General features: G+C 45.6%; 2 protein-coding genes and 1 long non-coding RNA gene across 4 annotated transcripts; 2 read left to right on the top strand and 1 right to left on the bottom strand.

Moving 5' to 3' along the window:
* Positions 1–549: 549 nt before the first annotated feature.
* On the bottom strand, positions 550–8,549 carry si:dkey-11p23.7 (V-set and Ig domain-containing protein). Of its 2 annotated transcripts, none has more exons than XM_015949600.3 (3): positions 8,465–8,549; positions 1,785–2,174; positions 550–1,122 (listed from the first exon to the last, which is right to left on the bottom strand). In XM_015949600.3, the coding sequence occupies exons 1-3, from the start codon at positions 8,514–8,516 to the stop codon at positions 698–700; spliced, it is 867 nt and encodes a 288-aa protein (XP_015805086.3). In that variant the 5' UTR covers positions 8,517–8,549; the 3' UTR covers positions 550–697. The 2 variants fall into 2 exon arrangements, with proteins under 2 accessions (XP_015805086.3, XP_054596769.2); XM_054740794.2 differs by lacking the exon at positions 8,465–8,549 and adding an exon at positions 2,396–2,953.
* LOC139069848 (uncharacterized) lies at positions 5,846–14,761 on the top strand. Its single transcript, XR_011520516.1, has 4 exons — positions 5,846–6,231; positions 14,164–14,275; positions 14,391–14,628; positions 14,698–14,761. It is a non-coding gene; the product is annotated as an uncharacterized lncRNA (long non-coding RNA).
* A 2,930-nt stretch (positions 14,762–17,691) lies between these two features.
* Positions 17,692–24,386, top strand: cmtm7 (CKLF-like MARVEL transmembrane domain containing 7). The gene is made up of 5 exons (XM_015949599.3): positions 17,692–17,914; positions 18,382–18,558; positions 21,372–21,470; positions 21,597–21,675; positions 23,773–24,386. Exons 1-5 carry the CDS (start codon positions 17,804–17,806, stop codon positions 23,784–23,786), a joined length of 480 nt encoding a protein of 159 aa, XP_015805085.3. The 5' UTR covers positions 17,692–17,803; the 3' UTR covers positions 23,787–24,386.
* The last annotated feature ends 294 nt before the right edge of the window (positions 24,387–24,680 follow it).

Genomic DNA, 24,680 nt, shown 5'->3' with positions numbered 1-24,680 from the left:
CAGACAGACAGACATGCAAACAGGCAGACAGACACTCAGACAGACAGACAGACATGCAAACAGGCAGACAGACACTCAGACAGCCAGACAGACAGACAGACAGTCAGACATACACTCAGACAGTCAGACAGACAGACAGACATGCAAACAGGCAGACAGACACTCAGACAGACAGACAGACACTCAGACACAGACAAACAGTCAGTCAGTCAGTCAGACAGACAGACAGTCAGACAGACACTCAGACAGCCAGCCAGCCAGACAGACACTCAGACAGACAGCCAGACAGACAGACAGACAGACAGACAGACAGACAGACATGCAAACAGGCAGACAGACACTCAGACAGCCAGACAGCCAGACAGACAGTCAGACAGTCAGACATACACTCAGACAGACAGATAGACATGCAAACAGGCAGACAGACACTCAGACAGACACTCAGACAGCCAGACAGACAGACAGACACTCAGACAGACAGACAGATTACATCTTCTGAGTTATTTTTAGACAATAGAAAAATCACCAGGCTCAGAGGTGTTTTTGTTTGATTTTAATGTTTATTAACTTTCAGTAAATTGTTTAGTATTTTAAAATTATTGGAAGCGCTTCTGCTGAGAAACACATCCTATCATCATCATCACTATCATTAATCATCACCTATATAATGAGTTAAGTCATTTTAAATCTGAGCAGGTTAGTTCCTCCAGGAGCTGATTTCCTGTAGAACCTGACCCTGGACCATCCACACCCCCATCCCCACCATCAAAACCACTTTAGCCCCCAGAGCCACTGACAGGAGGAGAAGGAGAGTCGTTGGTACGGAGGTGAATGACACTGGTGAATGGGGGTGAAGGACATGCAAGGAGGCCTGGTCTTTGCCACGCAGGTTGGTGGCTTTGCAGGTGTACTGCTGATCAGGTTTCACGCCTCTTAGCCGGCTGACGGTGAGGTGTCGAGGTCTGGAGCCCTGAGCCAGCGGAACCGTGTGGGAACCCTCTAGCAGGTCATCTGGGCCAAACCACTGGACTTCTGGCACCGGTGAGCCCTGAACCCGACACAGAGCAGTAAACCCAAACTGCTCGCTACCTTCAACCAACAGGGTCTGGATCTTTGGAGGAGCTTCAGGGACAGAAAAGGACAGGATTCATAGAAAGAATAAAAAAATCCTTAAACCATATTCAGCTCTAATTCACATGTGTGTGAAGGATTCACACTTCATTATAAAGTCAACCCTTAAAGGTGGAGGCAGCCTGAAATCTAGAGCTTGCTGACTGAAGACAGAAAACAGCACAGCAAGCACAATACAGGTGGGGGGGTAATGAGGTCAATGTGAAGGCTTATTGAAGTCCAGATGTGTTGTTAATCATGTCTGGGTGTGGTGTTAGGAAAGTCCAGGTGTGGAATAAATGAGAGCCAGATGTGAGGCAAATGAGGTCAGTTTGAAGGATTAATGAAGTCCAGGTGTGGTCAATTTTGGGTGTGGTATTGAGGATGTCTAGGTGTGCAGTAAATGATGTCCAGGTGTGGAGTTAATTAAGTCAGTGTGTGGGTTAACTGGTCCAGGTGAAGGATAAGGGAAAAAAAGAAAAAGAAAACATCAAAGCTTACAACAAAAATATGGGAGTAAACATTTAAACTGGTGATCAACTTGTTCTTAGAACTGGGGCCAGAACCTGAGTGAAACCATCTAACCCAGTTAGTCTTTGGGAAGAGCTCTGAGCAGACTCAGGTGGTCTACTAGAGATTTTATATTTAACAGAACATCATGTTTCAGAAGGTACCTTCCACTCTGAGCCTGGTCCCCATCTTGTCCTCAAAGCTGATGTGTTCCCGTCCCTGAACCTCCACTCGGCAGTAGTAATGCCCATCATCCTGCAAGGTGACAATGTTTATACGCAGCGACAAGTCGTGCTCTCTCGGATTGCCTTCCAGCCGGTAGCGCTGGTCCTGCTGTGGACCTGGTTCACAGTTGGGGGCTCCCAGTCGACTGGTGCAGTGGTACAGGACTATGGCCTCTTGCCCATGGCCCAGACGCCACAGCACCTGCAGTGCAGAATGCTGGGAATGTTGCGGGTGGCTGAAGGTACAGGGCAGCACCACTGGGTATCCATCTATACCCCGAACCTCTGAATGTACATTCATGGACCAGCTGTCATCTCCGGAGCTGAAAGCTGCAGAGACACAATGATCAGAAACACAATCATCACATGTTGGGTCTGACCTGTAGTACAGAACAGCTTCACTTTAGAGTTCTGATATTATGCGTCTAAGTGAGGAGGGGTGCTGACTCAGGGGTAGGAGTACACCCTGTAACCAGAAGGTTGCTGGTTTGTACCCAGGCTCCATCCACATCAGTCATCCTGTCCTTGACAAGACAATTCACCCTCTTTACCTGTTGGTGGTGGTCAGAGGAAGTGGAGGCTTCTGTCAGCGAGCACCAGGGCAGCTGTGGCTACAATGTAGATCATCAACATCAGTGTGTGAATTTGTGTGTGAATAGATAAATGATTCACTGTGTTGTAAAGCACTTAGAAGTCTGACTCCGAAATGCACTAGAGAAGTGCAGTCATTTATCATTTATCAATATTTTCAGCTGCATTTCCCTTTTTATGGTTGCCTATGTCACACCCCGTCCTGTCTCCCCATTCTGTTCATTCATGTGTCCTTGTTAATTGCTCCCACCTGCCTCTCGTTTTCCAATCACCCAAGCTCCCAGCCCTCATGTATTTAAACCCTTTCAGTTCTGTGTCTCTTGTTGGCTCATTGTTTCATTGTCCTGCGTGTTCCTTATTAAAATCCTTGTTTTAAATGTTCCTGTCTGCCTGCTCCTTCCCCTGCAATTGGATCCTCACCTCTGCTTCACTCCTCAGCACGCCTGACAGAATGAGCCAACCCAGTAAAGGATCCAGCGGGGAGGTTCTCCCTTGGGAGTGCTTGCTCCAGTTTTTAACCTCGGATCACCGGCCGGCTTCTCCTCCTCTGCCGTCGTCTGGCCGCAGATTCCGCTGCTGAACTCCAGCCGCGGCGGTCCCCTCCACCCTCCCGGAGTCAGATGAGAGGTTGGACCGGGAGACGCAGCTAGACCGCTCCTGCTATGTGGGCATCAGACTGGCTGTATAATCCCCCGGAGTTGGCCCATGGCGTTGGGAAGGATGCCGGGCTCCACCATCACCCCTTGTCCCAGGACGGAGCCGTAAGCTCGCCGCTGCCCCGGCTCAGCGCGCCAGCATGAACCCGCCCCCAGTCGGATCAGCGGTCCCGTCTCCGGTCCGGTCAGCACCTCCGTCATCTGCAGGCGGAGGGACCACGCCTACAGCCCAGCAGTCAGAGCTCGCCGGTCTCCAGGCGGAGCTTGGCCAGATCCGTCAGCTCGTCAGCCTCCAGGAGTTCCAGCTGGACACCCTATCCTCCCCGAATCACCAGGAGAAGGTTTCGGTCCAGTCAGCAGCTCCCTCGTCTCAGGGCCAAAGAATCGAGCCCGCAGTCCACCCAGCAGAGCTCGCCGGTCTCCGAGCTGAGCTGGCCCAACTCCATCAGAGCCTCAGTCTCCAGGAGCTCCAGTTGGACAATCTATCCTCTTGCTCTCCCAGTTATCGGCGCCAACAGTTCAGTCCGCTCCAGTCCCAGCGGTGACCCAAGAGGCTCTTCCCCCGGACCGGCCAGTCCAGAAGTCGGCAGCCCCTCCTGCAGCGGCTCCGCCTCCACTCCAGAAGTCGACGGTTCCGGTCCAGAAGTCGACGGTTCCGGTCCAGAAGTCGACGGTTCCAGTCCAGAAGTCGGCGGTCCAGGTCCAGAAGTCGGCGGTCCAGAAGCCAGTGCCTCCGGACCAGATGCCGACGGTCCAGGTCCAGAAGTCGGCGGTCCAGGTCTAGAAATCGATGGTTCTGGTCCAGAAGTCGGCGGTCCAGGTCCAGAAGTCGGTGGTCCAGAAGTCGGCAGTCCAGAAGTCGGTGCTTTCAGACCAGTAGCCGGCACCTACAGACCAGAAGCCGACGGTCCAGGTCCAGAAGTCAGCAGTCCAGGTCCAGAAGCCGGCGCCTCCGGACCAGAAGCCAACAGAGGTTGACACTCCTTCCAGTCCAGAGGTCGACGCTCCTTCCAGTCCAGAGGTCGACGCTCCTTCCAGTCCAGAGGTCGACGCTCCTTCCAGTCCAGAGGTCGACGCTCCCTCGTGTCCAGAAGTCGACGCCTCCTCGTGTCCAGAAGTCGACGCCTCCTCGTGTCCAGAAGTCGACGCCTCCTCGTGTCCAGAAGTAGACGCCTCCTCGTGTCCAGAAGTAGACACCTCCTCGTGTCCAGAAGTAGACGCCTCCTCGTGTCCAGAAGTAGACGCCTCCTCGTGTCCAGAAGTAGACGCCTCCTCGTGTCCAGAAGTCGACTCCTCCACTCCAGAAGTCGACACCTCCACTCCAGAGGTCGATGCCCCTTCCGGTCCTGTGGTCAACGCCCCTTCCGGTCCTGTGGTTGACTCCTCCTCCGGTCCTGTGGTCGACGTCCCCTCCGGCCCAGAGGTCGACATCCCCTCCGGTCCAGAGGCCGACGTCTCCCCCTCCGGTCCAGAGGCCGACGTCTCCCCCTCCGGTCCAGAGGCCGACGTCTCCCCCTCCGGTCCAGAGGCCGACGCCGCCACCTCCAGTCCAGAGGCCGACGCCGCCGCCTCCAGTCCAGAGGCCGACGCCGCCGCCTCCAGTCCAGTGGTCAACGTTGCCGCCTCCAGTCCAGAGGTCGTCGCTGCCGCCTCCAGTCCAGAGGTCGTCGCCGCCGCCTCCAGTCCAGAAGTCAAGGACATCTCCTCCGGCGTCTCTGCCTCCGGTCACCGCCAGTCCTGCCCTCACCAGACGCGGGCACTCAAGAGCCCGTCGGCGTCTCCTCCTCTGCCACAGACGCAGGCCCCCAAGATCCCATCGTCGCCTCCTCCTCTGCCACAGACGCAGGCCCCCAAGAGCCCGTCGTCGCCTCCTCCTCTGTCACAGACGCAGGCCCCCAAGAGCCCGTCGTCGCCTCCTCCTCTGTCACAGACGCAGGCCCCCAAGAGCCCGTCGTCGCCTCCTCCTCTGCCCCAGACGCAGGCCCCCGGACTCTACTGGTCCCTGCCTCCTCTCCATCGGTCCCTCTGTCCCTCTCGTCCTTCCCTCCGGGTCCTCCTCCTCCCGCCCTGCTCTGTGTTCCTATGGGCGTCTGGGTTCCGCCCTTTGGGGGGGGGGGGGGGGGGTGTACTGTCACACCCTGTCCTGTCTCCCCATTCTGTTCAGTCATGTGTCCTTGTTAATTGCTCCCACCTGCCTCTCGTTTTCCAATCACCCAAGCTCCCAGCCCTCATGTATTTAAACCCTTTCAGTTCTGTGCCTCTTGTTGGCTCATTGTTTCCATGTCCTGCGTGTTCCTTATTAAAATCCTTGTTTTAAATGTTCCTGTCTGTCTGCCTGCTCCTTCCCCTGCATTTGGATCCTCACCTCTGCTTCACTCACCAGCACGCCTGGCAGCCTAAAGTCATTTTTTGGGGTCATTTGAAGCAGAAAACATTTGAAGAAATTGTCTTCTGGTTGAAATTTTGATAATTCTGTGACATTTTATATTACGGTAGGTGAGTGTCACGATGTGGGGATGTTTAGAACCCAAAATGCATATTACCCAGGATGACACGAGGCAGGGATGAAGGTTACGTAAAAATACTTTATTTAAAGGTGAGCCAAAAACCAAAAGTTAAATCCAAACCTGGGAGCCCAAAAACCAAAAAGTAAATCCAAAGCTGGGAGCCAAAATCCAAAAACCAGATCAAGAACTGGAAATCCAAAAACACAGGTTATGCATAGAGAGATGTGACTGACAGAACTACAAACACACTGACAGCAACAATGGACCAACAAACACAGAGTGACTAGACAAGGCTTATAAACAGAAGGGAGGTGATTAGGGGAACAGGTGGCAGGTGTAAGTGGTGAGCTGGAGGGAAAGCAGGTGAAAACAATAATCTAAATGGTGAAAAGAAAACAAGCAGGAGGGCAGATAACTCTAGAAACTGGATAATTAAACTTAAAGACTCAGGGCAAACAACTATTAACTAGAGGGATAAGAGAGGAGAACTAAAACTATGAAAACTAAGGAGTGACTAGGAGGACACATGAGGAGAGATCTACAGAGGGCTGGGGATATTACTGGGCCCAGAACATGGAGGACCTGGAGTGGGAACTGGAGGTGCTGGGGAACAAAGGGACACAGAACATGACAGTGAGGAACTTTACTCATTTTTTATATGTTTGCAGTGATCCCTAGAAGGAATTAATGCCTTGTAAGTTGTAATGAATTAGATTAGGTGTTATTTATTGAGCCATAAGGCGTGGGATTCCATAGGAAATACGAAATCCACCTTACAGATCTGTGAGTTACTTAAACCAGAAGATTGGATCTTTTTATTGCAGGGATTAGATAACTGCTCTGTATTCACTCAGAGCCAACAGAAGAGAGAGAGAGTCAAGTTTAAAAGTTAAGAATTTTATTACTAACAAATTAAACTAGACTGACTTTAAAACTAAATGCATGGTGTTACTAAAGTGGATGAGACGGTGAATGGATGACGTGTGATGTTAATCAGAACCAGCAAATCCGAAGAAGCGATTAGTTCTGACGGGAACTGAAGGTGTTGTCTTCGCACTAAGCTTTGGTTAGGTTTACCCTTTGGTTTGTAAACACATGAGACACCATTTGCCGGTCTACCTACCCTTCAGGAAGTCCTCTTTAGATCCGGAATGTCAAGGTCTTAGCTTGACCCTCTCTGGAACCAAGCCGATAGGAAAGACAGCGGTGCTGACCAGTCCAGTCTGAGTTACTTCCGGGTACACGACAGTTTGTTGGCGTCTGGTGAGACCCAAGCCTGGGTCTTGATGGTTCAGCTTTTGTTCTGAAAGGAACTGTTGCCGCTGTTGGTATAGCAACAAATTTTCTTCAGCTTGTCGTTGTTCTTTCGGTTGAAGAGTTTAGATCAGGATTGGCCACTCCGTCACTTTCTCTGGAACACTTTGAACTGGCGTTAGAGATGACGTGGCATAGTTTTATACTTTGGATGTTATGGTTTATTGTCGAATGAAAAATTACCAAACACCATCAAAACCACGCCTCCGTCAGATCTGTAAGATTCTGATTGGATCAGTGAAAGTAATGTGTCATGTCTTTTTAACACTAGGGGAAATGAGTCCTGTTGGAACACTTAATGTCACATTACTATATTACTATATTCTATAGGATCATAATAAAGTAATTAATATTTTGATTTCACAGATCGGTCACATCTTATTTATTGACTAACACTTTGATGGATTAGCTTTATTAAAATAGAGTTCTTTGATTAATTAAAAGAAAAGAGTTCATTCTTCATTCTTCTGTTGAGCTGAAAATAAGCAGGTTAGAAGGAATGCATGAGACCTTGAGACCATATCTCATGCAGACTAGTCTTGAGCAGAGAAGGGAAAAAACTGTCATTCCGTTCCGTTACAAATTCATACTGAGGGGGAACAAAAGCTCCAATGCACATGTTTCAACAAGGAGAAGTCAGCTGGAGGACAAAGCCTTTTCTCCTGATATTTGGACATCTCGCCTCTGATTGGATAACAGCAATGTGACTCTATACAACTGACCCTGCTTGCTTTGCAACACTGATGTTTTATCCCAACAAACAACACAAGCCTTTAGGAATTTTGCCCTGTGGTGGAGTTGCTAATGCTAACGACTTACACTAGCTGAGACGTTCTCTGCTGTTTCCTGGACATTAAACCAACAACAGCTCTCCCCGTCGTGAGTCAAGATGGGTGAGTCCATGAATGTTAAGTGACTGTGTGATGTAGATCTGTCAGGATTTTCAAATCCTAGAGTTTCACTGTCTGTTTTCTATCAGAAGCTAATGCAGGAGATAGGTGTAGGAGACTATTTTCATGTTCAGCCTGCATGAAAAACTCAGAGTGACCGATTAAATTCAGAATAATACATTTTAAAAATGGTTTCCCAGTTAAGGACCTCTTTAAAAGTTTTAAAATATCATTTACGTCATTTACAGAAAGCTAATTAGCTTATCTTAGAATTAACCCTGAGGTGTCACTTTAATTTACTACCCTCTTAAGCCATTACAGATGTCTCTAAAGATGCATGAAAAGCATATAAATTATTTTACTTTTGTATAATGAAAATAATAATTATGATTCTCATTAAAAGTCATAAGATTAATAGATTAGAATGCATTTAATAGCTACTTCAATGTGATTAAACTGTTTCTTTTAACCAAGGTTGTTCAGAGAGCTTTCTAGAACAGATGTATGACTCCAAATGATGTGAACCATCTCTTTCCAGGTAAAATTGAGCCATTTGAGGTCAGAATGAAAATAAAACCTGACAACAAAACTAAACTTCAATGGTCTTATCAGCAAACGACAGGATGAAGGAATTTCACCAACATCCAGAATAAAGTTCTCACCTCCTGTGAAGAGAAGCAGAACCAGAGACCCACAGAACCGCAGCACCTCCATGAAGAGACGTGGAGAGGGAACCACAAACTGTGAGTGTGTGTGTGTGTGTGTGTGTGTGTGTGATTCAGAACCTCCAGATGGATCTCATCTCGTGTTTCTGTTCCTCTTTCTGTTCCTCTAAGTTTTAATAATAAACCACTAAACTATTTAAAGGGACTTTACGGAGTTTTGAATTTTTATGCTCATGATTGCCCCCTCAGGCCATAAGCGTATCGGCAGCTTCAATAGGAGGCTTGTGCACGAGGCACGCATGCTGTACGTGCACACTCCTTAATGAAAATAACAGCTGAGACAGTCCCTTGTGTGTGTGTGTGTGTGTGTGTTTGTGTGTGTGCGTGCGTGCGTGTGCGTGTGTGTGTGTGTGTGTGTGTGTGTGTGCGTGTGTGTGTGTGTGTGTGTGTGTGTGTGCGTGTGTGTGTGTGTGTGTGTGTGTGTGTGTGTGTGTGTGTGTGTGCGTGTGTGTGTGTGTATGGCCCGGAGGACAGAGGACAGGAGAACGTGCAGCTAATTAATTAAATAATTTGGTTCTGTACCTTTCTCTTCAGCACAGCCAACAAAGGTTTATGATGGGTCAGTCTTCCTGCATGCTCAGATCATTCCATACCCTTGCTTGAAAAATTGTTCCAAAATGAAAGTTGAACCCACATCTTTTTTATCTGTGAATTCAATGCCGTTCTGTGAGTCTCAAATAAAAATTTGGGCAACTCACTGTAAAAAAAAATATCATTTATGTAAAAGAGAAACTCTAAAACAACTATGTTCATATACAGAATTGAACCCAGGTCTTCTGCACAAAAGCCCGAAGTCTTACTAGACAAGCTAAACCACCAGTGATGTCTTCTGTATCTGTAACATTTATATCCTTGGTAACAGCTGAAACAACGATCAAAGAACGGTCCGGAGGGCTATGCCTGAGCGTGAACGCACATGAAGCAGCCTGCTCAACCCAAGCAGCTCTCTTTTTCTGTGATTTTACAGAAAACATCAATCACAGTAAAAATGCCAGGGCTCATTCTACAGGACCAGGGCATTGCAGGAGAATGTATGAAGAAGAAATTTATTATTTCTTTACATGTTTTGGCTGTCAAACTTCCATAATGCCCCTTTAAGAGTTAAATCACATAAACAACGTGAAGTGTTTCACTCATCAGTAAACAGAGAAGAAAAACGTTCATGTGAGATTGTGACAGAAAAGGTATTATTGGACTTTTATTGTGATTCTATTCTACTCTATTCTGATATCTATTCTTCTAACTGAGTGAAAACAAATATTATATATATATAAAAGAAATAAAACCCATTTATGATCAAATATATAAGTTGTTGAAATAAAGGAAAGAACATAAGACAATGAGATATTCGAAGATTAAAATTAAAAAGTTTTAATATTTTAATTCATAAAATTTAATAATAGAATCAAAAGGTTTTACGTATTCAGGATTAGGTGGAGAAAGATGTAGCGATGCTCCTGTCCTGATATGAGTCTCTTCTGGTAAAGTTCACGTCCTTTTCCACTAGGAAGAGCCAGAGTTCCGCCTAAGTTCCAGCTAGAATGTCTAATAAAGTTTCAGAAACCAGAACCTTCCCGTGGTTTTGGTCTTGGAGGCTGTGTCCCACTTAAAGGTTTAATCTAGCTCTGTTGGATTTTGGAGAACTCAGAACCGATGTAACCCGTGTCGGCTGGCAGGAAGAGTTCATCTTGGCTGCAGGTTCAGAGGTTCAGTCCAGGTCCTGCTGCAGGTTTCAGCTTTCCTTCCTGTTGCTGCTGCCGCTGCTGTGTGTGTGTGTGTGTGTGTGTGTGTGTGTGTGTGTGTGTGTGTGTGTGTGTGTGTGTGTGTGTGTTCGTTTGTGTGAAAGCATCAAGTCGTTTCCATGGTAACAAACAAAACTGTTAAAGAAAGAGTACATTTGATAAATAAAATCAGGAAAGCAGCTTTAGAGTTTTAGTGTCAGACTCTCATGTGGATGTGGGGGTAACTGTCAGGTTTCCTTCAGGCCTGCAGCTTCAAGGGTGTTTTCACACCTCAGACCCACATGGCTTACTGGAAACAGCTGCATGGGTAGAAGGCAGGAAACGCCGCAAGAAACTTTATACAGGCAAAAAACGTCTTGAGTCTAGAGAAGAAATGTGACTTTTATCAGAAACACTAAAGAAATCAGGTGTTTTAGCCACACCTACACCTCATGGATCACTTTGACCTTCAGAACCTCTAGATGCTGGTGGAACTCTGTTCCAAAGGGGGCTGGTGTTTTCATTCGGGTTCTGCGGGAGTCAGTGGTTCTTCTGCGCTCGTGTTACTGAAGCAGCAGGTTAAATTATTAATGAGAGATTTGAGCAATTTGGCGAAACTTTTAGGATTGTCAAGTCAAAGTCAAAGTCATTTATTGTCATTTCTACCACATGTGCAGGACATACAGAGAAACAAATTGAGTTTCAGTACACACAATTCAAAGATCAGACATACATGGGTAAGACACATGACAAGAATTGGTGACTGCGGTCATTCGCAACATTAGTCACACTACCTTAATAGATAGATGAAAAGGGTGTTACATGAGGATAAGTGGGGGTAGGTAAAAAAAAGGCATAGCAGAGTTAGACCCAGCGGGGAGTAACTCTATTATACAAAAAAACTCCTTAACATGGAAGCACAAACAGCACAGATACAACATCAGAGTCCGATGGGGAGGCGAGGATGGGCGGGATCCTGAAGCCTCCAATGGGAGCTGCCACTGCAGCGCATCGACCAGCTGCAGACCAACAGGTGGGAAGGAGAGATAAGGAACAGAGAGCACAATGAGTTTCCCGCAGACGTCTCAATCTGAAGGAAGAGGGTGAAGGTCGGGACATAGCATCTGTCGGCATTCCTCCTTTCGTGGGGGTGTGTTGAAGCAGCCTTGAGAGGCTGCTATGGCATCAGATAAGGATTAAACATGACTTTGTTTGGGACAGGCAGAGATCATTTTTCTCTCTTCCTTGGAGTCTATAAGTGGTCATTCATGTCCACCGTGAAGCCGATTTTATGTGTTCTAAACATCTCCACATCGTCCAGTGACCCTTTCCGAGATGATATCCAGCTTGCGTACTATACAGGCAACGCCGCAAGGACATTATCCAGCTTACGGTTCACCTCGAGTAACGTCCCAGTCTGTGAGGTCACCGCCCGAGCGGCACATTCCGTGGGCGCAGGTCGCACTCCAATTGCTCCCGTCTTCCCAAATGACCAGAAAACCAGATATCCTCCCGCTCCAATCAGAAGAAATCCAGTGATCATCAGGCCGAATATCCACAAATCTTCCACGTCCTCGATGGACAACTGAAAGAGGCACACGATCCGCCAGACCTCCCAAGAATCGAGTGCACATCCCGCTGCAAATGTCCCCTCGGGACAGGTGGGAGCCCCCTTTTCCGTTCTCATCGTAGAAAAAATTTTGTCAATCGCGTTGAATGGCCAGTTAATTAGGTCCATATTTCCAAAAGAGTAGTGGTTTCAGGAGAAATGCAGAGAAGTGCTCTGTAGGCAGACGGGACAAGAGCCTTGGGGAAGCCGATAAGGGAGCTGAGAAAAAAAGCATCTGTGCTCTCTGAAGGCTGAGAAGATGGATTGTGGTCCAGCTGCTCAGGGAGGTCATCAGCTGGATTCTGTCTCGGACTAATCCATAAACCTGCAGGATGCGTTCTACGGGTTCTACTGGTATGATTCCCTTTGGGGTTTGATCTGTTCATGTAAAAACACACATCAGATCATCACTGATCAGCAAAGTTAATCACCAATAGAAGAGAATACAAGCTGACTCACTGAAGCTCACATCCTCCCAAATGAGACACTTCGGGTTAAATCCTGAAACAAACAATTTCTAATCTAAACTACACCTCACAAATTAATATAGTTGTTGTTTTTAGTCAAAGTAGGTGGCTAATCTGAGCTAACAGCTAGCATGAGAGGTTTATTGGTAAAATGGTAAATGACCTGTAGCTCCTTTTTAAAGTCCAAGAACCCCCTAAAGCGCTTTTCAACAAAATCATTCTAAGTCATTCACACATTCACACACTGGGGTTCACTGACAGTGGCAAGGCTGGTGTACATTGGTGCCACCGGTCCCTCAAATCACCACAAGCATTATTACAGTTTTTTTGGATTGCTTACTCACTAAAATGAAAAGTGGTACACTATTAGCAAAACCTTACACTCAAGAAGCAAAACATCAGCCCATATTTGCACAACTAAGCACATTGTCAAACTCACACTTGTTGCAAAGCTCTACACACAGTGATTTGCAAAACACCAAACACACCTAACATACATCACACACAAAAATCTATCATGAAGTCACTTCCTTGCAATACCAAAGCATTGACTGTCAAATTACTGCACCGTCCAACCAATTGGTTCAACACAGTCATCAGGAGTGCAAACACTTGTTTGCTTACAGTAATTGTAGACACACCAATCAGGTGTGTAGGCACTATAAAAAGCAGCAGGTAAGTTCATTGGTCTTCAAGCACAATGGAAAGAGTCAGAGAAAGAGTAAGACAATGAGGAGGAGGACGAGAAGGAGGAGGAGGAAGAGGAATCAACAGAGGAAGAGGAAGAGATGGAGGCCATGCTGGAGGTAGAAGAAGAGGAAGAGGAAGACGAAGACAAGAAGTTGCTCAAAGAGGACTGAATCTGACAAATGAGATCCACGCAACACTGGTTGACCACGTTGTCAACCACGGACTGATGGGCTCGACACACGGGAGGCGACATCGCCTCTCCTCCATTCATTTTCAATGAGACGTGCGCGACAAAGCGATAATCGCGGGTCTCCCTCCGAAACGCGCAAAACGTGCATGTGAAATTTTGCGCTTGTGCACGTGTCGTGCACAGACGACCCAGCGACGCAATCCCAGAAAGTTGAAATATTTTCAACTTTTCATTGCTGTCGCTTGGACAAGGACCAATCAATGGAGATTTCATTCACTGACCAATGAGCGGACAGGATGCTCCGTACACCTCCGAGCAAACATGAAGGAGAAGTTGATTATTATTATGTTTTATATGTAACTCTAGCAGCACCTTGTGAAACATCATACATCAACCTTAACCCATCTACCACCTATTTTACTGTGAACCGCTTAAATAACCTTAATTCCCTCCAACCTGACACAGCCAAGCAAAACAACGGAAGTTTCGATTTCGCCATGGAACAGAACGCGTAGACGGCTTTGCCGCTGGCCGTTGCGGCGGGTCGCCTCCTGTGTGTCAGGTAATAAAAGCAGCAGCAACGAATTTTGCTGATCGTGGTCGTTTGTCGCCTCCCGTGTGTCGAGCCCCTGACACTGAGGGAGGCTGGACAGCCAAATCTAAGCCGATACACAGTGGCAAGTGTAATAAGACTATTTCGGCTGGAAAACAGGTACTGTACAAATATCAGCATATGAAAAACATCTGCACGGTTTCAGTAACTGCTTTACAGTACTGTATTCTATGCAGTATCAGCACTTCTGTGACCTTGTCCTGTGAAATATGCTGTACTTTTGTTTACAGTTTTTTTTCTACATAGGATTGAGGGTCAGGAACGACAAGGGGGAAGGCCTCCTATTGTCATGGCCTGGGGTTTTCTCCTCCCACTCACTAATTGGTTTTGAGTTTTCTTTCTGCAGGTGGGCATGTCTGGAAGTGAGGAAGCTGCAGGTCATCTGCTCATCAGCCGGCCAGGGATACTTAAGCACCTGAGAGACGCCTTCACTTCGCTGGATGATTAGCTCAACTTGGGTATCACCTATCAGCCAATTCTGAGAAACTAGATTTTGAGTATTTTAGCCTTTTGAGTATTTGGTTCAAGTTTGTTAGATATGTATACCTGACCTCCTGTTTACCATCTCTGCAGACATCACACCAGTTCCACCTCTGACTGACTACAACCTGGTTCTCTTCAACTCCCTGTTCGTCTCTCAGCCCATCCCTGGTCTCCCCACTTCCTAGAGCCCACCTAAACCCTCCTGGATCTTCACAAGTCTCCTTGCTCAGCTCCCTCCACCTCAAGCCCTCAGGAACCTTGCCGCAAGTAAGCTCCATTTCCCCAGACCGGACCATCTCCCCTCTTGAGTCATCCACACTACAAGACCGTAAGTCCTCTAAAACCCTACAATCTCTTCAGTTCCCATATACCGGACCTAAACTCCCTCTGTCTCCAGATCTCCACACCAGAATCCCGTCCGAAGAACTCAGCCTGATTTTACGCTGCTCTTTTAGTCATCCTTAGAATAAATTATTGTTTGAACTCTTACCTTTGTCTGTGGACTGATTCTGTATGTCGTGGGTTAGATTATTGCCACACAACATGACACCTATGTTCACAGAACAGCAAGAGAGGGAGATGGTAAACAGGGTTTAGGCCAACAATGCTATAACACTCAAACAGCTCCAAGCTAACATTGTCAATAACCATGCCAGCTTCATCGATTTCCATCAGGTCTCAATATCAACACTGGCACGCATCCTAAAAAAACAACATATTCAATTGAAGCTAATTTATCGAGTGCCTTTCGAGCGCAATTCCAAAAGGGTGAAACAACTGTGTCATGATTATGCAAAGGTATGTATTCACTTTAGCAGTGTGATCTTGCATACTGTCTCATAATCCTTTACTGTAATATGTATACTGCATCTACACGGAACTACTCAATTTTGCCTGACACTCTTCTTCAGGTAGTTTTATGAATGAATGGAGAGGAGATCCAGCATGAGTTCATTTACATAGATGAGACCGGGTTCAAACCTGACGAGAACACGAAGGACGGGAAGAAACGTCATTGGCCACAGGGCTATAGTCCATGTCCCAGGGCAACGTGGGGGAAATATAACACTGTGCAGCCATTACACAGAATGGGATCCTCCACCGCCATGCCCATATGGGCCCTTACAACACAGCACTCATACTTACATTCTTGGACCAATTGCACAATGTAACAGCAGCAAATCAAATCGATTGTATGCAATACATTGTTGTCTGGGACAATGTGTCTTTCCACTGCTGTGCTCTGGTTCAGAACTGGTTTCAGCAACGTCCACATTTCACCATCCTATATCTTCCGCCATACTCTCCATTCCTTAACCCTATAGAAGAGTTTTTCTCGGCATGGCGGTGGAAGGTATATGATCTCCGTCTCCAGGCTGAGGTACCCCTCATCCAAGCCATGGAGGAGCCCTGTGACCAGATGGAGGTAGCAGCAATACAAGGATGGATTCGTCATTCACAACACTTCTTTCCAAGGTGTCTTGCTAATGACAACATTGCCTGCGATGTTGATGAAATTCTCTGGCCAGATCCAGCTAGGCAAAGAGACGATGTCTAGTGTATTTTTATTTTTTGGTAACAGTAAACTTACAGTACAATACGTAAAGTGACATGTTGTTACAGTAATATGAACCTCCATGTCAACATTTTAGGCATGTTGAGAAATAAATGAGTTTCTTCAGTGTGCAACATTGGTCTTGTGTTGTTTTTGGTGGATTTGCTCTATATTTGTACTATCTTGATGGTAGCCTGCTCTAATTATAGGGAAGTAGAAGTACTAAAAACGTTTTGGGTTTATCACAGGAGAGTCTAACTCCTGCAAACAGAGTATGGTAAATGTGAAAAGTGTGTTTGTTATGGTAAAAAAGTGTGGTTTTTAAACATAAGTGTATAGTTTTTACAAGAGCGTTTAATTATGCAAAGGATCTGTGTTTTGAAAACACGGGCCCTGTTTTGAAAATTGTGCTTAAGCAATAAAAAACAACGGTAATATTATTATTAAGTTTGAAAAGTCCTGAAGAAAATAAACTCTATTTCTTTGAACAGAGGCTGTTCAGAAAATGGTCTAAAATGAGTTTTGTTCAGAACCAAACTTCAGCTCAGGCGACATTTTTCTTCTAAGTTTTGTGTAAAACAGAAGCTGCTCTGATTGGCAGCCATCAAGACAACAGTGGCAGAGGAGTTAAGTGCCCGCCCCATTACCGGAAGGTTGCAGGTTCACTCCCTGCTCGATCTTGGGCAAGACACTCTTCTTACCTGCTGGTGGTGGTTGGGGGGACTGGTGGCAACTGTGTATGACAGCCTTGCCTCTGTTGAGATGCCTCGTGATCAACTTCCGCACTTGAGAATCGGGACACCCTATACACTTGGACCCCTGGTCGGGATCACGCCATGGAAGGGCTCAAGTGTGGAAGTGTGAGTATTGGGATTGGGCCGATGACTGGCTGGGCTGTAGAGCGCCTTGGGGGTCATAAGGTCTTGGAAGTCCATTTTAACATTTAATCGGTCAGCTTATGTTGTCCAAACAGGCCCCGCCCATCATTCTGGCAGAAAACGTTTGTTTGGATGTAAATTTCGGTTTGGTTTGTCAGCATTTAGAAAGTTAAAATGAGAAACTTTCAAATAGTTTAAAAATATTTGTTTAATAATTAAAGCAGATATTTTGGTTTCAAAGCTGCATCAAAAACTTCTGTTTACATTTTAAAAACTGTTATTTGAGCCTTATGTTCTGTTTGGGTCTGGCAGAACCGAAGCCAGGAAACTGATCCTGGTTCTGTTTGGGTCTGGCAGAACTGCAGCCAGGAAACTGATCCTGGTTCTGTTTGGGTCTGGCAGAACCAGGGTTAATGTTACAGAAACTCCCCTCCAGCCAAACAGAACCGCCTGTTTGGACCCAACTGGAAGATTTCACATGATGATGATGAGGATGAAGATAATGATGTTGCAGTCCTTCCTGATGGAGACCACACCTCTATACATCACACAGCCGTCAACACAAGCATAATAAGCCGCCTGAAAGCTGTACACACCGGAATAGAACTTCAAAATAAAGGTCCGACGAGAAGTGGTGATGCCTTTTCAACGTTTCATTAACAAACTTGCGTCACTCAAAATAAGAAGAGAACTGCTTCAGTCCCTCACAAAGTCTGAAAAACGGATCCAGATCAGTGCGCAGAGACGTAAGAAAGTCTGGCTGGTGGGAATCCAGGAGAAGACTGGGTCACATGTTCTAGACTGGACCAGGAGTATAATCAAGCACCGTGTAATATCCTATATACGTATCGGCATCTGAACCAATTAAAGTTTTTCTATTGTAACCAATATGTCGATGATTGTAACAAGTCACATTCAAACGCTGGAAATGTCTTATTCTGAAAACCCTTCCGGAAGTGTCTGTGTTGATCGGGTTTAGCTTCCCGGGTGTAAACTAACGGACTGGCTCCGGTCGACGGTAGTCCCGCAGCGGTTTAACAGCTTTAAAACAACCTTGTGGTTCCGTCCACATGTCGCACACCGTCATCACGACCACAGCGAGCAGCCGGTCCTCCGGTGACGGAGTCCTGAACCCGGGCTACGCCCGAACCATCCCGGGACTTCTGAAGATAGGACAGCTGGTGAGAGAGGGGCGGGTTAGGAAGGGTGATGTCCGAGCTTCACCCCGTTGTAGGCTCGGGCTCACCGGGCAGGTTAGCTGTCCGTCCGTCACCGAATCCGGAACCACGCAGGGTTGTTGTGAGTCCGTGCAAAACTGGTCTGGGTCCAGTTAAGGACGGAGCGAGAGAAATTAGGTTCTTGGGGTCATATCATGATGGACCCCCGGGTCGCCAACAGGGCCCCCTCTGGTGTGTGTGAGCGTGTGTGTGTTGGGGGGGGGGGTCCTGGGAGGTTGTGGGTCTCCCATCTCTGGCAGCGAGTTTTTTTCCTGAATCATTTGCTTAGTTGAAGCTGATGAGTCGTAGTTGAGTGATGTTGGTCCTGTGACTGTTTTAGTCTCTAATATGTGTGTGTGTGTGTGTGTGTGTGTGTGTGTGTGTGTGTGTCCTCCAACAGAAGTAACAGCTGATTGCTTTTTCTCTCCCAGCTCGCCCTGTTCATCTCCTTCGTGTGTGTCAGCTGTGCTAAGGGGTGGCCCAGCTGGGCGGTGTTCCAGTACTTCGCGGTGGTGGCGTTGTGGTTTTCCATCGCTTTCTTCATCTTCTTCCTCATGCATCTGTTCAGGCTGCAGGGCAAGATGCCATGCATCAACTGGCCGCTGACGGTGAGCACGTTATGGCTTTAGAAGCCACGTTTGTTTGCTGAAGCCCGTTTGGACCTCACAGATAAATAGAAACCTGTAGCTCACACCTTCAAAAGAGGGAAGGAAGTCTCCCTGTGAGGAGCTGACGAGTTAATTCTAAACTAGAGAAGCACTTTCTGAGAGGAAGCTCAGCAACAGTGAGTAAAGATCAGGATCCTTAAAATAAAAAGATTTAAAACACTTCTTGTTTTTATTCTGTTTTTGTTTTCCTGGTGGGCATTCTCAGCCCTCCACATCCGGGTGTTACTCAGCCCGCAGGAACAGTTAACCAGCGCCAGAGGTGGAAAGAGTACTAAAATGTTGTACTTAAGTACAAGTATAATTACTTTCATGAAATTTTACTCAATTACAAGTAAAATTACCTGCCTCAAAATGTACTCAAGTAAAAATAAAAAGTAGCTTATTTCAAATGTAGTCAGAGTAAAAGTTACTTAGTTACTTTTTTGACTGTGCAAGGACGGGCTCTTCTGAATAGTTAAAAAAAGACAATGGGGTATAAATGTCAAAGTGGCCGTTTTTTTTTTATTAAATGAACAAATATGCATATTGACGTACAAAGGCAGTTACACTGCAAACTAGTAACATAAATTAGGTTATAGTCACAAGCCCATGACTTTTCCCTGAATGACCCCCCCCCCCCCCCCCCCCCGCCGGCATATCCTGATAGGCCTACCCAGTCTCTCAGCCTCTCCAGTAGCAGGTGATGGTTAACAGTGTCAAAGGCTGCATTCAGGTCCAGCAGGACCAGAACAGAACAGTCCCCTGCATCACTGTGGGTCAGAAGGTCATTAGAGACCCTAAGAAGAGCTGTTTCAGTAGAATGAGCTCTACGAAAACCTGACTGGAAGCAATCATAGATGTTATGTTCATCAAGAGCAGCTGTGAGTTGTTTAGCCACAACCTTTTCCAAGATCTTGGAGATGAACGGAAGTTTAGAGATGGGTCTGAAGCTGCTATGGAGAGAGGGGTCGAGACTCCGTTTTTTAAGAAGCGGGTGGATTACAGCATTCTTAAAGTAAGCAGGGACCTGACCAGAAACCAGAGAAGCATTAATTATAGAGAGCACGCTGGGACCGATGGACTGAAAAGCACTTTTAAACAAAGATGAGTGTAAGATGTGATGACTGTTGATTGACTTGCTCTGCCCCAGCCTCTGCCATCTGGTCAAGATGTCTTCTCATATTGATCAAACCTGTTGAATGACAAATACATAACACATATTTAATATATCTGGCAATTAAGTTTTGATAGAAGATGCAACAAGAATTGTTTTTAGTAATCCATGCCTTACAAATACTATAATTTGTGTCGACAGACTCGTATAATTGAACTTTAAGTATGTTGACAGGATTGAAATGAATAAGAAACAGATTAAGGTATAATGTTAAATTATAAAATATTACCTGCTTCAATTATATCGTGCCTCTCAGTCCAGGTGGTCTTGAACTTTGGAAGAAGGATTGCAGTCAGCTCAGGGTCTTCCATCATCTCACCAAAGTGCTTTTGGACACCATCCTGAATGGCTCTGAAGAGTGGCAGACACATCTTGGAGACAGTCTCCAGTCTGCTGAGTTTTTCTTTTAGCTGGAAGATCACTTGAGGGGCGGGACTAGGAGGCTCAAAAATGACCAATCAGAAAAAAGAAGGAAATCCCGACTGTACCACACAACGCGGTAGATTTCTAGTTGTAGTAAAAAAAAAAATAGCATCTGGCAATGGCGCAAACATCTTTTATTTTTTAGAAGAAATGCTTTTAGCGCTTCTACTTGTGGTTTTAAAGACATCTGTGTCATTTAGAACAGAGGAAAGAGCCGCAGCGAACTCCGCCGCTGTCTTCGTTGTTTATGAGAAATTGAGCATCGACGTGTATGACGTGAATTAAACAGGAGGAGTCTGGCAGGCCAGACCATCTTTCTCGTACCATTAGCGCCTATTTTCTTCTCCTACCCACCATTCATTGCAATGTAAGGTCACTGAACACATGCTTCACACTAAGAAGTTCAACTCACCTGTTGACCGCTCAGACATCCCTTCATTCCTTCTCACAAGCTTTGATCTTCTTAGGTGATCCTCCAGTCATCCGAATAGTCAGTTAGTGTTTCTTATCCTTTCCTTCGTACCCCGTAACACTCTCGTAACTTAAGCACTCAGTTCTTCTGGTGCGCGCCTTCAGCGTCCGCAGCACTTCCGTGTTTGGGTCTTACCAGTATAGACATACATATACATAGACACTTCATTAAGTGCTGGATCACTCTCGAGTGCGTTAAGACGCTTCTACATATGTATATGTTTATACTCTCGTCTCTCTTCTCTGTGGTTGTGTCTGAATCCAGTGCGAACCGTGCCGACAGTATTTTGCAATGTTGTTGGGTTTTTTTTACTCGGTAACGGATAAGATAAAAAATGTAGCGAAGTACAATACTTACAAAAAACAATACTTAAGTAAAAGTAAAATTACAGATTTAAAAAACTACTTAAAAAGTATAAATGCGCAAAAAAATCTACTCAATTACAGTAACGCAAGTAAATGTAATTCGTTACTTCCCACCTCTGATCAGCGCATTTATTTGTGGGTGTTTGAACTCAGTCTGAAATCACCTTTACCTTGTGCAGGTTAGTGGGCTGGGCTTTCAGCTCCACCTGGTATAATCTTATTCACGACTGAGGAGTATTTAAGGCCATTAATGACCAGAGTTGGTCTGTAAGCAGCCTAATCTTCAGGCGAGGTGAGGAGTGTCACAGAAGAAAGATGAAGATGTTTTTCTCTCTTCCAGGAGTTCTTTCACTACTCTGTGGGAGCCGTCCTCATCTTCATCGCCTCCATCGCTGGAGCTGTGAAATGTGGAGGAGCTTCAGCGCTGGTGGTGGCGTCGGTACGTTAACGGGTTGCTGATCAGCTGGTCCAAGTCCGACATGTTGCCCTCCGTGGGTCAGCTGATCTTCAATGTGTGTGTGAGTGTGTGACAGAGAATCCGGTTTCATTCTGACTTTTCCTGCAGGTCTTTGGTTTCATTGCGACGTTCCTGATGGTCATTAACTTGTGGACGTCTTATAGCGTTGCCTGCGGCCCTCAGTCTGGTAAGTACCACGAGTCAACCCAAGACATCACATCCTAAAGGTTTTTAGATCAGATCCTGTTAAAAGTTTGCTTCCTGGGAGATTAAAAAGAGCCTTTTTTCTTTTTAATATATAGTAAACATTAGTTCTGTGTTTTCTGTCATTTTACTGAATGAATCAGAATCCACACTGCAAAAATCACATTTCAAGAAGTAAAAAATCCTTGTTTATTAGTGATGGGACTTTGGAGGGAGATGTTCATTAGTCATTTACCTCAAGGAGCCGTTCAAAAGAGTCAGTCCTGTGAACACAGTGTAGCCATGACAGTGGGTTGGGGGGGGGGGGGGGGGTAGTGTTCCTCCAATGTCCATGAGAGTGCTGGGGGGCTGTTACTGGAAGTCAAGATGAACGGTTCTCTACAAGAACTCAGCTCTACTGTTCACTTTGAAAATTTGTTCAAAAGATTTGATTTGTTCGTGAATGTCGCATCACTTTTGTATATGAACGTTTTATCTTAGGATGTTCCGATCATATGATTTTCAACAGATTGGAATCGGGTGGGAAAAATGGGATTTGCCCATATAAAACAACAAACATTACTTTGTAAATTCTACCTGAGAAAGAGATTTTCCTCTACATCAGTATTCTTTGTTTCACAGACGACGCCATTAAGTCCCACAATTTAAGGTAGCTCAGGAATTCACGTAGCCTAACATGTAGCTGTTGGCTAACACAGCATATTTGTCGCCTCGAGAGAGAATTTGTCGGTAACTTGGATGTATTTTAAATCAAACAGCAAAGGGAGTGTAATAGATGCATGTAATGTGTGCAAACTGGGCATTTAACATGGTGGAAAAGGTAGTGCTTTGTTCAACATGTATCTGATTCGCCACCTTAAAAAAACTAACCCTGCTCAGTTTGTTGCAACAATTCAAATAAGCCAGCCGACACAAGTAAAATATATGTTAACTCATTCGCTGCCAGCCGTGTCCTGATCCGTAAAGCCCTTCGCTGCCAGCGTTTCTCACCGTTTTTACTGTTTTTTTAAGAGTCTCAGATCGTTGCGCGCTAAGATGTTGTCGACGCCAAAACAACCAAAACAAAGCGGAAACTCGCCTCTTACATCAGGAAGAATCCGCGCATTTCGAGCGTTATCCGTTCTTTCATAATCAGTTGTTGAATTGTGATCGGCAGAAGCTTTTCCGGTTCGGGCTTCACTTTTTTTTTACAGCAGCGGCCCAAAGCGATCTCCTTACACATGCTTCCTGATCACGTGATGTGTGACGTATGCAAATGAAGATCGGCTTTAGAGCTGCAATGTTTGTTCTCGCGGTGTGGGGGCTCGTTCCAATGCCCACACAGTAAAAACATGCAAATGATGATTTTAGTTATCATTGGCAGTGAACAACTGGATTTAAAATGACGACTTTAGTCGTCAATGGCAGTGAATGAGATAGTTTACGGAGAGCAAAAAAGCCAAGATAGCAGGATACGTATCACACTGGAGGATCGTCTGTGGTTGCTAACGTCAGGTTATGCAGTTTCTTGAGTATGATCTGCTATCTCTTCCTAACTTTACAGACGCAGCAGCACTACGTGTGTTTTGTAGAAAAGAGTGACTTTTCTGCTGCCCGTCATGTGCCGGGCCATCCCTATTGAGCAAAACAGCCGCACACTGAGTAGACGAGCTGCATGTTCAAGCTACAGGTGTTATGCAGGGAAAAGTTACCCTGTCTACCGAGGCTCAGCAGCATAATGAGGAAGTAAAAAACGCTGCTACTTTAAATATATTCATAATACAAAAATGTTTTTAATCGGTCTACTTCCTAAATGAGTTGTAGTGAAACTAAAAGGACATTTGGATGTGTTTTCTTCTTACTTTTCAGGAAAGCATTAAAATATCGGATCGAGACTCGGTATCGGCAAATACTCAAAATCAAATAAGTCGGAATCGGATCCGGAGCAAAAAAAATTACGTGATCGGAACATCCCTAATCCAGTGTTAAGGAGGAACTAACATGAAATCAGCTGTTTCTCACCACAGCTTCACTCACATGATGTTTTTCTTTTTTTTTATCACCCTCATGATGCTTTTCTATCCTCTTCATCCCCCTCCAGGGGCGTTGGAGTAAAACAGAGCGACTCATCACGAATAACCCGATGGCTGAGGTGGCGGTTTTCTGTCCTGGTCAATTTTCTGCCTGGTAACTATCCGTATCATCAACCTGATTGGACTTTAGCTCAAACTGCAGAGGTTCTGATCCAGGAGCAAACTGCCTGTAACGTAAAAATCTCAGACCATCCTCGTGACAAGCTGAACGGTCAGTGATTGATTAGTTCTGACTGAATCCTGGTGCTCTGTGTCTCGCTTTATTCAGTCGCATGATGGAAGGATGCCACGGTTATGCCACCCTCACTGCTGCTTTTAAGCACAACTTGATTTTCTTCTTTGCTTTAGAGACCCCAGAGAAGGTTGGGATTGTGCCAAAAACAGGTTTTTAACTTCCTGCAGGTCAGAACGAATCATCCGGGTCTCGTCTTCACCACGTTAGAGCTCATCTGCTTCATTTCTTTAGTTTTTGTCAAAAATGATTTTTCACTTAAAGCAGTTTGGATCACAAGCAGAATGATTAGGGAATCAAATTAAATCCTGAATATGCAGAAGAACAGCCCTCGTAGCTCGCTAAGCTAATCCGCACTCACGCTGCTAGTTTTCCTGGCATGCTAACAAACCCTACCAAAATAAAAGTCTTCAGAAAAGGATTCACAATCAGATGTTGGCAAAAAAAAATATCACTCAGGGGCTAAAAACATGTAATCTAAAAATATTATTAATAATAAAAATAAATGTTAGCTGTAACAGATGCTAACAAACAGAAATTCATTTCTTTTTTTTAGAATTTTTAAAGAAAGTTTCAGTTTTTGAAGGTGAGTTTAGTTTTATTTCAGTGTTTTTTTTATTCCCTTTTTCATTCAATTCAACCAAGTTTTTCTACCTGATTATTGGCGGTGCTTTTAACTAAAAC

This window comes from Nothobranchius furzeri, chromosome 5 (genome assembly GCF_043380555.1).
Source record: "Nothobranchius furzeri strain GRZ-AD chromosome 5, NfurGRZ-RIMD1, whole genome shotgun sequence".
Taxonomy (NCBI): domain Eukaryota; kingdom Metazoa; phylum Chordata; class Actinopteri; order Cyprinodontiformes; family Nothobranchiidae; genus Nothobranchius; species Nothobranchius furzeri.
The sequence above is the reverse complement of the archived record's forward strand: the minus strand, read 5'-3'. Positions and strand labels throughout refer to the sequence as shown.